We start from the raw sequence: 16,624 nt of genomic DNA on the forward strand, positions 1-16,624 counted from the left end.
ATCCAGGAGTTAAACAACTACAGAATATTTAATATTAAGAACATTAAAAATGATTGATGATGACTTCTTAAGGTGTGATAATGGTACTCTGGTAATGTTAAAGAAATATTTCTTATCTAGTAAAGATATATAATGAATTACTTATTGATAAAATGATATGTCTAAAATTTGCTTTTGAAAAAGGGTCTGGGAGAAGTAAGTGGAGTGTGTAGATGAGGCAGGATTGACTATAGAGATTGTAGGGGATACACGATAGGACATGGGAGTTAATTATTCTGTTAATTAATTATTCTGTCTACTTTTGTATATGCTTGAAATTCTCCACGTTAAAGTGTTTTTAAAAAGTAAGCAAATACAGCAATATATTAAGATTTGACAAAACTTAAGTCTTTGGTACTCAATAGTTAGTATATTATTCTCTACATTTTTATGTGCTTAAAATATTTTATTTAAAAAAACATAGTAACATGAGCACCGCCATATAAGGGTATTTAGGGGACAACAGGAAGGCATCATCATGCCCACCTCACAAGGATATGCAACGATCCAATGGGATGTTCTAAGCATTCTGCAAGACGAAAAGTGCTTTTGAAATGCAAGTGTTAATAATAATGATATGTAGGTAAATATACCACAGTTTGTTTATTTACAGCACATTTCTCTTTTCCAAACCTTAGCCATGAGATATAATTCCAAACAAATCAACATCCTTTAAAAACAAAGAGGGTTAGATAAACTCAGAAATAAAACACCCCTTGAATATACACACATGAGAACAGATGGTTCTTATTCCTGAAGACTTACAGTCTTTACTATCTCCCTGGATAAGGTAAAGCAGTACACTCTGTAAACAACAGACACGTCTAAACTCTTATACCAATGACAGAAAGTTATTCCATCCATCAAAGATCATAACACACCACCAATCACAAATCAGATTTTCCTCCAAATACTTTTAACAAATAAATGATATTCCAAAGCCTCAGATGAGGCACAAAAACACCCTAAGCAATAACCCTTATGAAACAGTGACTGGAGGAAAATAGAGCAGCTGGACTTATTAAACAAAGAGAGGCATAAAAATATGGTTAAAACAAGCAAAACTTATCACATTAAAACACATAATTCACATCACTCCCCAGGCTAACATTCCACACTGGGACTTAAGTTACCATGATCACCACAGCCATTTAACTTCTGAGGACATAACTTAACGCCAATGACATCTCACATACCCTGTAATTCTGGTGAGATTCAAAGTTGGAAAGTGGAGTATTGCATGCAGTGGAAAAGGGCATGACTTTCACTCCTCTATAAACAAGGCCTTTATCATAGAGCTGTTTGAAGACCCACCTGGCAAGTAAACAGACAGAATTTTACAATTACATAACCAATAATTCTATTTTCCCAAATGCAAACATTTATGCCAGTTTCTGGTTTGTAGAGTTTCTCACAGCCAAAGAAGTGGAAACACAATGTCTCTCAACCGGTGAATAGCTGGTAAATTACAACAGATCAGTATAATGAGATATTATGTAGACATTAAAAGTGCAAATAACTGTTGACATGGAAAGGTGTTCATGACTTGATGTGGCCTGAGAAAAGCAATTGACACCATACTGTACAATGAGGTACCAATTATGTAAAACTGTATGTATCAGTATACATATTTAAATTTTTAGAGATGCTAAAAAAGTAGATTTTCACCAATATGTTAACTATGGTTGGGATTTCAGACTTTTTTTTTTTAATTTTAAATTTATTTTATTTATTTATTTATTTTTGGCTGTGCTGGGTCTTTGTTGCTGTGTACGGACTTTCTCTAGTTGCAGCAAGCGGGGGCTGCTCTTCATTGCGGTGTGCAGGCTTCTCATTACTGTGGCTTCTCTTATTGCGGAGCACGGGCTCTAGGCACACAGGCTCAGAAGTTGTGGCGCAGGGGCTTAGTTGCTCCGCGGCATGTGGGATCTTCCCGGACCAGGGATCGAACCCGTGTCCCCTGCATTGGCAGGTGGATTCTCAACCACTGCACCACCAGAGAAGCCCAGACTTTTTGTTTTTCTTAATAGTTTTCTGGTATACTGCTTAAATTTCACTGTAATGGACAGTTTTACAGAGGCAATTTAAAAAGTATAAACCACTGGGATTAGGATCAGATCTCTCTCCTACAGTCAGTCAAAAACTTTTATTAAACACTTAAACATGTTGCTCTAAGCTAAATGTAGCAAGACACTGGAAAACAGTCATCCCAGGTTCTCCTGTGGTGACTACTCACCTTTCCCAATTGGGTGCCAGAATTCATTTGGTAGGAATCCTTACTTTAACTCATTTTTACAGTTTGATTCCTATGTACTTGGCACAATAAATGTATTAAATTCTCTCCCATTTGTTAAAATACATTTTTATGTAAAACTGTGCAAGTATTTTCATGGTATTCCTTTGGCTCTGGATAAAGCCAAAAAGGTGACATCTTGTAACAAATTTCCCAAGTTTAAACTCAATCTTAAATTATATACTCTGATGCAAGGACATTCACTGGAGACCAGAGGAAAAGTGTCAGATTTGTATCATAAGACCAAGATTCAAGCCTAAGAGCCATATAATTAGTTGAGTCATCTCAAGCAAGTCACAACCACTTGCCTTTATCTCAAAGAGGGTCCTAACCCAATCCACAGGACTTTCTGGATCATCTGGGAAAATTCAAGTGGAAGTACTTTATATACTCAAAAGCACCAACTCAATCTAAATTATCTCCATTAAATTAATGTTATCATTTTAAATGTATCTCCTACTATTTTTTTAATATTCACCCTAGGTCTATATGCCTTATTTATATGCCAACATGTTCCTCAGGAATAACTAACATTCTAATAGCAAGAGGCTTTGAAAGGGTTTTCCCCCAATTCAAGTATGTTTTATGTAAATTAAGAAGTCTGATGTAGAGCTATATTGTCCAACATGGTAGCACTAGCCACATGTGCTCATTTAAATCTATTAAAATTAGAAATTCAGTTTCTTGGTCATACTAACCACATTTAAGTGCTAAACTGTCCTGATCTAGAGCATAAAGAGTACCTGCTTTTTCAGAGGTTTAAGAGAAACCCTGCTTTTTAGAATGCCCTAATCATGAGAACTCCAACTACTCAGTGAAATGGGAAGCCCCCCTGTCCGAAGTTTCTGCCATGTCAGAGAGTTTAATCAGCTCTCACCCTTGGGTACATGGGTCTGGAGATGCACCCACAGGGGCACATCAGAGTCAGAGGGTCTGAGAACTGTCCCACGGTATCTATCTCCTCAAAGGCAAAGGCATGTGCCAAGCATGTGCAACAGATCTTGACTAACAGAAATGTAATCAGGTAGACAGGACGACAGTAAGAGGCACAAGCACCTACAGTGCAGCACAAAAATATGTATCCTACAAAAGAGCTTTGCAACTCACCTGTAATCATGCATAATTTAACAAAAGTAGGACTCCCTCAAGGCCTGAGTTATGTACACAGGTCATTTTGCAACCATAATAACTATTTTCCCGTTAATGATACATAATGATTCTCAGACTATTGTAGGAGGCTCAGGTTAAATCACCTATCAAGACTGGCACTGGGCTTCCCTGGTAGTGCAGTGGTTAAGAATCTGCCTGCCAATGCAGGGGACATGGGTTCGAGCCCTGGTCCGGGAAGATCCCACATGCCGCGGAGCAACTAAGCCCACGTGCCACAACTACTGAGCCCGCGTGCCTAGAGCCTGTGCTCTGCAACAAGAGACACCACAGTAATGAGAAGCCTGCACACCACAACGAAGAGCAGCCCCCACTCACTGCAACTAGACAAAGCCCATACGCAGCAACAAAGACCCAATGCAGCCAAAAATAAAGAAAATAGATTAAAAAAAAAAAAAAAAAAAAGACTGGCATTGCCAACAGTTGTCTTATAATAGTAAAAGGAAGCAAAATTCATTTTGAAACTCATGAAACAGTGACTGCACATACAACTTCTCTTAGTAAAAAATTCAAGTACACATCTCTTAGACTTAATTCCTTCAAACAAACAAACCCATTTCTGAAACCTAATTTTCCTAAAATTTGGTACTAAATAATTTGACAAAAAAACCTTGAACTCACATCAGGCCATTTATATTCTTCATTTATTTTACTTAGTGTGAAGAGTTATATGTTCTGATATAGAAATAGTAATGAAATTGATTACAGGTTCCTGCTCAATCTGCTACGGCCATTATATACTACAGAACATATGGATAACCTGATACCTTTCTAGAATCCAAAATTTACTGAATTCAAAAATAAACCTAGGGGTGGAAGGGACGAATAGGTGGAGTACAGTGGAATTTTACGGCAATGCATAATTCTAGAATTATGGATATATGTCATCACACATTTGTCCAAATTCACAGAATGCATAACAAGAGTGAACCCTTATGTAAACTCTGGACTTAGCGTGATTATGATCTGTCAAGGTAGGTTCATGAATTGTAACAAATGTACCACTCTGGTGGGGGATGCTGATAATGGAGGAGGCTATGTATGTGTGGAGGCACAGCGTACATGGGAAATCTGTATATCTTCCTCTTTTATTTTTTTAGAGCATTTTTAGGTTCACAGCAAAATTAAGTCTTTAAAAACAGAAACAAAACAAATCCATCCCCAAAGATTTCAGGTAATTGTGGATCTGAAAACAAGTGGATTCATGCTAGAGCATCTCTACTAACTACTATAACAAAATAGTCATTATATTTCAACTTCAAATAAACTTACCAGACAGATTCCATGAATTGTGGATAGAGAGTTTTGTAGTCATTGTCAAAGTCAATCCATCGGCCAAGTCTGGTAATAGTAGACTTAAAAAATATGAATATTAGAGTTTTTAGACAATGGTATTTGTTATTGTATAGCAATTTGTTTTACTTCTGTTATCACTACATATGATGATTTTGGAAAAACAGAACCATCAATGGTTCAAGTAAATGTATACTGTAAACAACAAATTTTGTAAGGTTAAGAACAAGTTTTCTTGGCATTCATCCTCTATGCAGGGAATGTTATTTATAAGTATTAACATTCTTTTATAAAAGTCTACCAAAACTACCATTTGGCAAACACAAGTCTAACTGTTGCTGGCATGAATCATCAATGGTTGCTAAAATTACTGAGTCATAGTATGATAAGAAACAGGGTACTTAACTAATTACAAAGGAAAAACTGCAACTTTACAATGGAGAAACCTGACAGAATCACCTTAGTTAACAAAGTGAACAACACCAATGAGACTTATCAGCATCACAGGCCTTCTGATATGATAGACTGAGAAGGGGATGATGTTACTTCTGAGGAATTCTTGCCAAAAATGTATAACCTAAGCTGAATCATAAGGAAACATCAGACACTGAGGGACTTCTTACAAAATAACTGGTCTGTATTCTTTAAAAGTGACAAGGTCATGAAAGACAAACACTGAGGGAATGTTCCAGATTGAAGGAGACTGAGGAGGTATGACAACTAAATGCAATCTATGCTCCTCGATTGGATCTTGCATCAAAAGTAAAAATCAGTGGGACAACTGGCTAAATCTGAATAAGGTGTATAATATTGTATCAATGTTAATCCTGCTTTTGATAATTATACTATAGTTCTTAAAGGTGTTAGCTTTTGGGAAGTGGGTGATGGGTATAGAGGCTCTTCATACTATTTTGGGGCGGGGGTGGGGAAAAGAGCCCATATGCATGTTATAATCATCAGGATTTTCCCCTACTGGTGACCAGGCAAGAAAGGTAGATTAAAGAAAGTTAGGTTAGGAGAAAATTGAGGAGCTTTGATTTTTAGGTTGATGAAATCAGATTTCATTCAACAATGAAGATAAGTTTTGAGCAGGAAGAGTACAATGAACAGTCTTGAGAGAAATAACTTGGCAGGCTAAGTGGAAGGAACATGAGCAAGAGACCAGTTGGTAGATTCTTACAGAAATAAAGACAACGGTGGGTGAGAGACTAGGTTGTAGGAATGAAAAGAAATGTCTAGATAAGAGATACTAAGAAAGGCTTGATAGGATTTGACATTTGAATCGGTCATGATGATTAAAGTTTGAAGTCTGGAAGACTGATACCACTGGCAGAATAGGGAATTCTGAAGAATAGCAAATTTGACAGTCCAAGTGGTAAGACAGTGAAGATGGAAAAAAAAAAAGCCAGACATGTTTTTAAGTTGTATATATATATTAATCTGAGAGCCACGGAGGAAAGGGGGAGTTGAGGACCTTTGTTCCTAAGCACATCAGAATAAGAGAGGACAAGAGCTCTGCTGGCACCAGACGGTTACTAAAATGTGCCAGTTGTGGGAGCTCTACTACTAAAAGAAGCAGTGGGCAAGATGGGAGTCAATATAAAACCATGGGTACAAATGTGAATTGTTTTTAACATCTGAATTTTTTTATTGCCAACATTCAAGTTAATCTATTTGCTAGGACAGCATGATTCCTGTCATATACTGTGGGTAGGTAGGAGATTAAACATGGAAGACCAATCAAGCACATAGAAATCAGAAAAGAGAGGGTTCAGTTTAAGCTAACAGTTTAAGTAATGGAGTTGAAGATGGAAGCTAAACACTCCTTTAAAGAGGATTATCGACCCCTCCTTTGTTACACTTTTGGGCACATATCATAAAAAGCACAAGGAACCATAAAACATTTCAACCCCCATTTAAAAGCTAGAGTTTTTTTTCATTCTACTTAAAATAACCAAAAATACCTTCCACTCAGTAGAATATCGCATCACAATTGCTCGGCACTGACTGTTATATTCTGCAATCCCCAATCTGGCTACATCCTCTGGTCCTCTGATTCCCAGTGTCTTATCAATTTCATATTCCTGAAAATTTGCAATAAGATTGTTAACATCCCTGCCCTATGAAACAAATGCAATTCGACAAAACTAGAAAATAAAACAGATTAAAAAAAATTAGTTCTCAGAAAATCTACAGAGAAAACGAACTATAAATAGTATTATAAAAATGAAGAAAGTCTGATTATAGCAAAAATTCATACTTTAACATATTGTATAATGAAATCGAATGCTTATTAAAAAATCAAAACATTATTAAGGCTGGTGACTCAAACATACCACAGGTAAACCATGACAATCCCATCCAAATCTTCTATCAACGTGAAGCCCACTCTGGTGAGCATATCTTGTAACTATATCTTTAATTGTCCCTGCAAGTATATGTCCATAGTGAGGCAGTCCAGTTGCAAAAGGAGGCCCATCATAGAAGGTAAATCTAAGAGGTAATAAAAATACATTAAGTTACTTTAAAACAGACAGCAAAAATTTAGGACAGCATTTTTCTATAGATGGCTCCTGTAACTGTAGAGCCTTTGGGGAGAAGAAAAGCTGCGAGGCTAGGAAACTCAGACATAACTGATTAGATATCTACTGGAGGCCCTACCTTTAAAAAAGCTAATTATGACAGAGTTGGAGAGACCTGTATTGGACCATCCATCCTTCATTAATTAGTTCCATGATATAAGGGAAATTATTCACCCTGATCCTGAGTTATCTATAAAATAGGGCAACAAACACCTATGATAAAGTTTTTGAGCACAGGAGACACATGATGAAAACAGTAATTAAAGAAAGGACTGGTCTTTAGGTGAATGAAGACTAGACGCAGGAAGTACCCCAATAGGAGGCTATTACACTACTAGTCTAAATGCTTAAATGAGGGTAGTGATAATGAGAAAAGTGGAAAGGAAGAGAGTGATATATAAACTCTATTCGGAAGACCTCTTATTCTTAAAGACTCTACCAAAGAAATTCACATACTTTGGCCTATGTTTTGATTGCTTTAAGCATTCCTGAAAACAATTAAAGTCGGACCAAAACTGCAAGATTTTCTCTTCTTCAGCAGGAAAATTGATGTTTTCTGGAACTTGTTGAACCATTTTGTTACTGCAAGAGAAATAAAATTTATTATTCTCAAAAGAGAAGTCTAGGAATAACAGAGTACCATACATTAAAATAGATGTACCTATCACTAGCCATGATACTACCTGGTACTTAAAAAAAAAATTCCCCCTTTTTTAAGGTAAAGTTCACATACCATAACGTTCACCCTTTTAAAGTATATAATATGGGACTTCCCTGGTGGTCCAGTGGCTAAGACCACACTCCCAATGCAGGGGGCCTGGGTTCGATCCCTGGTCAGGGAACTAGATCCTGCATGCCACAACTAAAAAAAGATCCCACGTGCCGCAACGAAGGTCCCGCATGCTGCAACTAAGACCTGGAGCAGCCAAATAAATAAATAAATAAATATTAAAAAAAAATAAAGTGCACAGTTCATTTTTACCTTTTTTTTTTTTTTAAAGTATATTCACAAGGTTGGGCAACCACCACCACTCACTACTTCCAGAACATTTTCTTCACTACTCCCACTTCTGCCCTCCAAGAACTTGTACACATTAGCAGTCACTCTCTAGTCTCCTCTTCCCCAGCCTCCTGGAGCCCATTAATCTGCTTTCTGCCTCTCTAGATTTTCCTATTCTCAACATTTCACATAAATGAAGTTATGTATATACAGCCTATTGCGTCTGGCTTCTTTCACTTAGAATTATGTTTTCGAGGTTCATCCATGTTGTGATATGTACTCATACTTCATTGCTTTTTATGGCTGAATAATATTTCATCATACAGATATGCCACTTTTTGTTTATCCATTCATCAGTTCATGGACATTAGCATTGTTTCCACTTTTGGACAGAGCTGCTATGAATATTCATGTATAAGTTTTTATATGGACACGTGTTTTCAGCTCTCTTAAGTAAATACCTCGGAGTACAACTGCTGGGTAATATGGTACTGTGTTTAACTTTTTGAGAAACTGCCAAAATGTTTTCCAAAGCTGCTGTGTCATTTTACATTCTCCCCGCAGAGAATGAGATTCCAGTTTTTCCACATCCACACTCCTTATCGTCCATCTTTGGATTATAGGAAATCCTAGTGGGTATAACATGGTATCTCACTGTGGTTTTGATTTCCATTTCCCTAATGATTAGTGATGTTGAGCTTATTGGCCATTTCATGCCTTCTTTGGAGAAACGTCTATTCATCCTTTGCCCATTGTTTAATTGGGTTGTCTTTTTACTGCTGAGTTGTAAGAGTTCTTTATATTCTAGATAAAATCCCCTTATCGGTTACAGGATTTGCAAAAAATTTTTTCCCATTCTGTGGCTTGTTTCTTATTTTCTTCATGGTATATTCTTTGAAGCACAAACACTGTTAATTTTGGTGAAGTCCTGTTTATTTATTGGTTTCGCTACTTCAACTTTTGGTGTCATATCTAAGAAACCACTACAGATAACAAGGTTGTGAAGTTTTAGCTGTTATATTTAGGCCACTGATCCATCTTGAGTTATTTCTGTATATGGTATGAAGTAGAAATATATGGTACCTTTAAATTTATTTCAGAATTTGTGTCCAATTCACACTCTTCACTTATTCTACAACTACAGTATAACATTTAGTAATTGCAGACAACACACTTAAAAAAAAAGAAAAGAAAATCTTGGCAATTCTGTCTAATGATACTAAAAATTCATTAATAATCTGAAAAAATAAATCTCAAAGTAGGTAAAAATTCTTACCTACATTCACAGGACAGAAAGCACTTCTGTTGAATCAACCTAATCTTTCTGAGGAAAACAGGCAAAACCTAAAACAATTTTAAAGCTAAAAAGATGAGAATCACATTCAAATAATTCCTAGCTCATTCTAATTTTACACTTTATCACTTTTGTTGCCTCCTCATGATTTTTGTAAAAGACAAACTCTGTATCTCTCTGATTTAGTGCCTGGTGAGAGAAGTCTTAAAGTACCTTTTTCAGAAGTTTGTTAATAACCTCTTTCAGAAACACTTGATCAGTCGGGGCTTAACTATCTAGTGAGCATCCTTGAGCCCATTCCTCCTCAAAGCCTATTTATTCTCACTTTATAATTCTAATAAGGTTGGTGACCAGATTTCCAAGCCAACATCAGATTAGAAGGGGACAGAATTGCTAATAATGAGAAAACAACAGAGAAGGTGGAAAACCTTAAGAACACAAGAACTGTAACACTCTGGGATAAGTGACTCTAGGAGCAAAGAGACTTACATACTTCAACCAATTCTGAAAACATCAAAGCCTAGGTACAGTAATTGACCTATGCCATCAAAAAAAATTTTTTAATAAAAAACAAATAAAAAATAAATTTATGTATATAAAGCAATGCTAGAAATTATGGAATTTCAAGGACAAATATAGTCCTTACTATGTTAACTCATTTCTATTCTGTTTTATTTGACAGAGAACGTGAAGAGACTAACCAAAAGATTAACCATAAAATGGCAAATACACACATTGATTAAAAACAAAATTAGGGAATCTAAAAATTATATGGAAATTCAAGATCAGGGGAAATTTAAATCATGCAGCTCCTATGCTTTTATCAATTAGCAACACTGATTCAAAATATGACTGTGAGCTTCCTAGCAGTCAAGACAAGGGATAAAAAGTTAAAAGGATATTGATTTTGCACATAAGAGAAAAATCTATAAAAAAATGAGATTTTTGCCACTGAGGTCTGAGTCACACATGGAAATGAGTGATCTGTTTAATAAACATTTTTAACATCAGAAAAAACATTTTTTTAAGTTTGTTACAAGCGGTGTCTTTCCTTTTGTCCCCCTGTCATTTATTTTTGAGATGTGAGAGTACCTTTGAGTTTCATATAGGAAAAAAATAAGGAAAAAACAGGTGGGCCATTTAACTCAAGTACCCATTTCTGATTAGGGTGTTCCATTAAATGTTATTCAACAGAAGTTGAAAAGCATTTTGGACCTTCAGTTCTTGTTATAACTTCCAGCCTTTGAAGGATGGAGAGAGGTGTTAGTCTGTGCATTTACTGACTTAGTAGGAGTTCTACTGGTTCAGTGACAACCTTACTAGAGGCCAATTGAAACTTAAGGGGTTACATCTGAAGACTAACATATCTTTAGATATCAACATATTTATTTCTGTCACCCCCTAATGCTTGTCAAGGCTGGTCCTATGATTGCCAGCATCTATGGAAGTTGATTAGATCTAGCAGACTCACCAGCCCCACCTTGGACTGAGGAGTCTGAACCTGCTTTTTAACAAGATCCTAGGGGATGAGCATGCACATCAAAATTTAAGTCATTCTCTTAAAACTGTTCTGACCATTATTCTGGAATATCTATCTGAACTTTTTTTTTTTTTTGAGAAAACGAGGTTTAAGCTTTCTGTGAAGATGGCTTTTAACTTTTGTAAAATTTTCTAGAGAGCCTCTACTCGCCCCAGAGATTAAGAACCACTGCATTATTGGGCCAAACACAACGACCCATGTAATGGTATAGACTATTCCAGGAAGAGCCATGTATCAGTGACCGGGCTATGGTGGCTGCTGAGGAGAAACGGCCCCCATGCATAAATCACAGGATTGCTCTGGCCCCTCACATCCACTGGAGAGCTGTACCTGCACAACAGCATCCAGTAACCACAGGGCTCTTGGGGGAAGGGGGGAGCAGAAAGAAGAGGGAGGTTAACCCTACCAGGTCACGCTCAGGAAAGCAACCTCCTCTTCTTCCCTTTAACTATAATCCAAGGCCTCCACTATCTTCCTTATTCCATGACTCCTTCAGACCTCTTTAGCCTCAACTTCCTGTTCAGCAATTTCTAGATACCCTCCTTCACCTCTACTTGTATTTACCTCCACAGATCTTGGAAAAGCATACCAAAAACATTTTTGTTTAAAATAAACCTCATGATCTTCCTTGCCACACGTGCTCCCATTTTTAATTCCACTGTACTAGTAGTTCCACTATTCCTTCCCATTACCTGAAATTTCTGGGTCACCCTTAATACTACCAGATGATCCCCACATCCAGGTGAGCACCAAGTCATGTGGGTCTGACTTCTATTTCTCTATTCCCACTTCCTCTTTCTCAGGTCTTCATAACTTGTTACATTAAGTCAAATTTAACCCAGGAGGTGGGTCCATCTCCAGCCTTTTCACAAACTACTTATATCCTATTAACATATAACCCAGAGATGTACTTACACCAATGTATAAAATATGTACAAAGATATCAACTGAAGCGTTTCGACAAATATCTGAAAACAACTTAAAAATCCATGAATAGGTAATAGACTAAAATAAATTATGGTACATCAATACCATGCAGGCATTAAAAATAATAAATCATAATATATCAAATATGTATATTCCTTATACATACTGAGAAAGAAAACAGCAAGTCACAGTTATAGCAATTTATACTATGTGTATCATAATATTTTCAAGAGATTAAAAATACACTAAGTCTATGTTTAAGTAATTCTGTATTTAATTTAGAAGGCTACCCACCAAACTTAACAATGGCTACCACCAGAGAATAGGATCAGATGAGGAAGGCGTGAAAGAACAGATTTTTATTTACTTCATATTACTTTGTCTTGATTATTTTTGAGTATGTATTAACTTTATCATAAAAAGTTTAAAAATAAAGGGAAAAATAAATACTATTCAGCCTACACACCACCTTCCTAATAGAAAAGTTCTGGAAGTATCACTTCTGTATTAAAAAAAGAAAAATGCAATGGTTCCTCACTCCCAATGGTTTCTGTACAGACTTTTCAGTGGGGCAGCATGAACTTACCCACAAATACTACTCCTGGCCTTTACTCTTACAAAACTCAAGCTCCAACTACATCTCATTCTTGACACTGCTGAGAAACAAAACTGCTTTGCTGACATACTGCTTTGCGTTCAGGCCCTTTCTCCAAATACTCTAGCACTACTTAGCTTAAATGTACTCTGCTCTATGGGGATTTACCAATCCCCTTTTTACAAAACTAATATCCCCCTCCCCGGAATCTGCTCCTCTCCTACACATTATGGTTTATTTGTATTGCATGCCCATGTCTCTCCAACTCAACTGTAAACTTATTGCCGGCAAAAGCATTTTACTATCTAACCTCTTACTATCTTACCATGCGCTTACACATGGTAGTGCTCAAAAAGTTTGAACAAATCCCTTTGTCAGCATCCTTAGTTTCCATCAGTGATATTTCCCCCACCTGCCTTTCCAATATCCCACTCCGGGGGCTCTTCTTGGCAAGGATAATGGTTAAGAGGGTTGGCTTTGGAATTTTACAGTTTGGGTGCCACAACTTAGTATTTGACTTATAGGAAAAGTTACTCAACCTTTAAACCTCAATTCTGCCACCTGTAAAATAAAGTTTGTAAATACAATGCTAATTTAACGTTAAGTGAAATAATGGCTATCTGAGCAATCACATGTCATCTATGGAAATTATTATCATTACTCCTTTGTCCACAAATTCTACTCTATTGCCTTTGCCCAGTCACTATATCATCTTTCCAAAAACATTTAAGAGTGCAATCTGCATTTAGCTGCCTTCTCTTCCCTATAATTCACTCTCTAATCACTTATGAAGAAGATATACTGTCCACCATTTTACTGATATTTACTTTGTAAAAGTTCATCGTATTACTTAGAAATCCCTAAAACAACTGCTTTGCCTCTAGTTTCATGCTTCCTGACCTCTCTGCAACACCTGAACGAATGCTAAAAGTAATACTGTCAAACCTAATAAAAAACTTATCTTCTCTTCTGGATTCATTTCAAACACCACTTCACTCAAGAAGGAAACCACAAATTCAATAAGGCTGGAAGCCAAGCATCATCTTCCACTTGTTCCTCACACGAAGCTGCAGTGATTACAACAACTCCCCATCTCCTGAATCACACACACTTTAAAATCCTGCTATACATTATACTACAGTCCCCTGCACCATATCCCCAAGTTCCTACACATCTTCAAGGCTCCAAACCCACTGCAGTTCCTGAGAAGCCTTCTCCTTCTCCCACCTCCAAATCCCACTTAGGAAATGTCTTCCTCCTCTGTGCACTTGGAATACTGTATTATGAGACTGTGTAAGAGCCGAGGACGGGGGACTTCCCTCTAATCCCAGGCACCCAGCAATAAATGCCCATTCGTGGGAGCCTAAGACTTGATTTGGTCTTATGAATACCTAGACTTCCAAGTAATTTCGTCCACCTTCTGGACTCCAGTAAGCTCGATCACACCAAATTCTCAGAACCACCCAACAGTTCAAGTGTTACCAGGATACCAGGCTGAAGCTGAGGAACTTCCAAGGGTTGTAATCCTCGGCCCGAGAGCCAAGCCAGGATTGGTACCTGGTTCTGAGTTCTTTCGCCCCCCTTAGACCTCCTCCCAATGTTTTCCTTGGAAACGGATATGCACGTAACTAACCCATAGCCCAAAATAAACATTAAAAAAGAAAAATCTTGTGTACCGGAGGAGACCGTGGATCCCAGTGGGCAGTAAGGGGCGTACCTGAGGGGCCCGTGTGCAGGACAGGTTGACCTGAGGGGCCCCGCGGGCAGGATGGGGAGTACCTGAGGGGCCTCCGCGAGCAGTACCAGGAGTACCTGAGGGGCCTCCGAGCCTGAGTACCTCGGAATGAGCCGCGTCTACGCCTTGGTCATGAGTCTAGAGGTGATGCAATGCCCCGAAAGCATGTGGCTAAGAGGAAGTGGCCTGGTTTGCACTGGCCAATCAGCGCCCGTCGTTTGACACCCATCAACAAGCCGGACGCCGATTGGCCGCGTGGGTTCCAAGTCACGACCACCCGACCAGGCGTTGGTCTGTACCCTGGCAGGCTGTGCGACTCTGTGGTGTGGCGGCGGCGCGCTGCGTCCTTCACGCAGCTAGGGCGACGGTGGTGGACACGACTATTTTGTGGCCTCCGGGGTGGGGACTGACTGGGAGGGGCACAGAGAGGAGGCTGTTGTGCGTCCTGACTGGGCGTTGTTACACAGCCTTTGTCGGTGTTCACTTCACTGTACACAAGACGTAAATGCATTTCACCAGGGGTTAACCAAATCCAATGATAGTAGCCTCAGTAATTATACTGCGGGGCCGTGAGTGCGCAGTCTCAAGGCTGCTTTACTAGATGACTGTTAAGGAAAGCAGCCCTAGCTAGGCACTAGGGCTATGTTTTCTGGTGTAGTGGAGACCTGCACCAAACCACCTTGGAGTCTGCAAAAATGCAGAGTCCTGGGGCATAGACTACGTCTGCTGAGTCTCTGGAAGGGGGTCACAAAAATATGTGTTCAGAGAAGCCTCTCCTTTTGTGTCCTTCAGTGCCACCTGCAGAGGTCTCATAAATTTTACTGCAGAAATTATGGTAACAGCCATATGGAGAGAGAAAACAAAAAGGAAGGAAATGCCTGACAACCAGCTTTAGAATTATTGTTTCTGTATTGAAAACAAAATTATTTGCATATTAGTCTGCTTACTTATGTATTTATTAACACTGCTGTGAGTCTGCCCAGCACCTTTTGGGTCTGCTGGTTAAAAACCAAGGAATCCAGAGCCATGCAAAGGACAGCAGACCTCACCAGAGACTACGGCGGAAATTTTAGCCCTTGACAAATTGAGAGTAATTCTGTATGTAACTGCTTAGTGTATCCAATAAAAGGACCAAAAAAAAAAAAAAACTGATCTGAGAACATGTATAAGGCATTCCTTGATAAGTTTAAGAACACTTTGATAGTCTGTGTAGCATTCACTCAAATCATATATGGTTTAGGAGCACCCTAAAGGGATTAGAGTAGGGGATTTTATGTCCTTGCCCAAAGGGGTGACTCTCCAATAACTTAACTTACTTGAACACATATATTTAGTAGTGTCTTTACCTTATTAACTATAAGTATTTGGAATGTGTTTTTAATTTTCACATTCCTCAAGTTGCCACCTGTTCAGTTCATTTTTATAATCTGTCCAGACAGCCCAGATTAGAGCAGGACAGAGGGCTTCCAGACAGATGTGTCCAGGGGAAAAAAAGGTGGGAATGATAGGTCTAATTATTGGGTTGGGCAAAAAGTTCATCTGAGTGTTCCATAAGACAGTACGGAAAAACACGAACGAACTTTTTGGCCAGCCCAGTATTTTAAAATGTCTGATGTCTAAATTTAATGTCTAAAACTGAAAAACCCAGAAATCACAGCATAAGCATGTTAGGTAGAAATTCAGTGATAAATATCAGAGGAAACAAAGTTTTTGAATGTGGTTGTATCTGGGGAGCAGAAACTGGGGATGCAGAAGGCTACTTGATGTTACTTGTCTGCTCTGGAGAAGGAGGGTGTAACAAATTTAAACATGGCCAAAAATTCTGGACACTTCTCACTGAGAGGTGAGGATCTATGTCCCCTCATTTTGAGTCTGGGTGGGCTCAGTGTGTTTTAGCCTTTAGAATACAGTGGAAATAACTGAGCCAATTTCTGGACTAGGCCTTAAGAGATTGGCAGCATCTGCTTCCTACTCCTGAAACCTATTTGCCATGCTGTGAGGAAACCAATGGACAGGCACTGAGTGAGCAGTCCCTTTTGGAAATAGATCCTTTAGCCCCAGCTGGGCCACTCCCATGATACTACATGGAGTAGAGATGAGCAGTCCCCACTGAGTCCTGACCAAGTTGCTTATTTGTGAGGAAAATGAACAACTGTTAA

General features: G+C 38.3%; 1 protein-coding gene across 4 annotated transcripts in view; it reads right to left on the reverse strand.

The window, feature by feature from the left end:
• IARS1 (isoleucyl-tRNA synthetase 1) overlaps positions 1 to 14,632 on the reverse strand; it is an 81,332-nt gene extending 66,700 nt beyond the window's left edge. Inside the window, exons 1-6 of one of the 4 annotated variants that reach the window (XM_081237995.1) lie at positions 14,543 to 14,632; positions 7,831 to 7,956; positions 7,129 to 7,285; positions 6,757 to 6,876; positions 4,772 to 4,854; positions 1,236 to 1,353 (exon numbers count right to left, since the gene is read on the reverse strand). In XM_081237995.1, the coding sequence (XP_081094121.1) occupies positions 1,236 to 1,353; positions 4,772 to 4,854; positions 6,757 to 6,876; positions 7,129 to 7,285; positions 7,831 to 7,949 (597 nt within the window). In that variant the 5' untranslated portion in view covers positions 7,950 to 7,956; positions 14,543 to 14,632. Of the gene's footprint in view, positions 1 to 1,235; positions 1,354 to 4,771; positions 4,855 to 6,756; positions 6,877 to 7,128; positions 7,286 to 7,830; positions 7,957 to 14,406 lie in introns of all 4 variants that reach the window. The other 3 variants (XM_081237993.1, XM_081237992.1, XM_081237994.1) reach the window with 3 other exon arrangements.
• Between the last annotated feature and the right edge of the window lie 1,992 nt (positions 14,633 to 16,624).

This window comes from Mesoplodon bidens, assembly GCF_964165515.1.
Source record: "Mesoplodon bidens genome assembly, chromosome: 6".
Lineage (NCBI taxonomy): Eukaryota > Metazoa > Chordata > Mammalia > Artiodactyla > Ziphiidae > Mesoplodon > Mesoplodon bidens.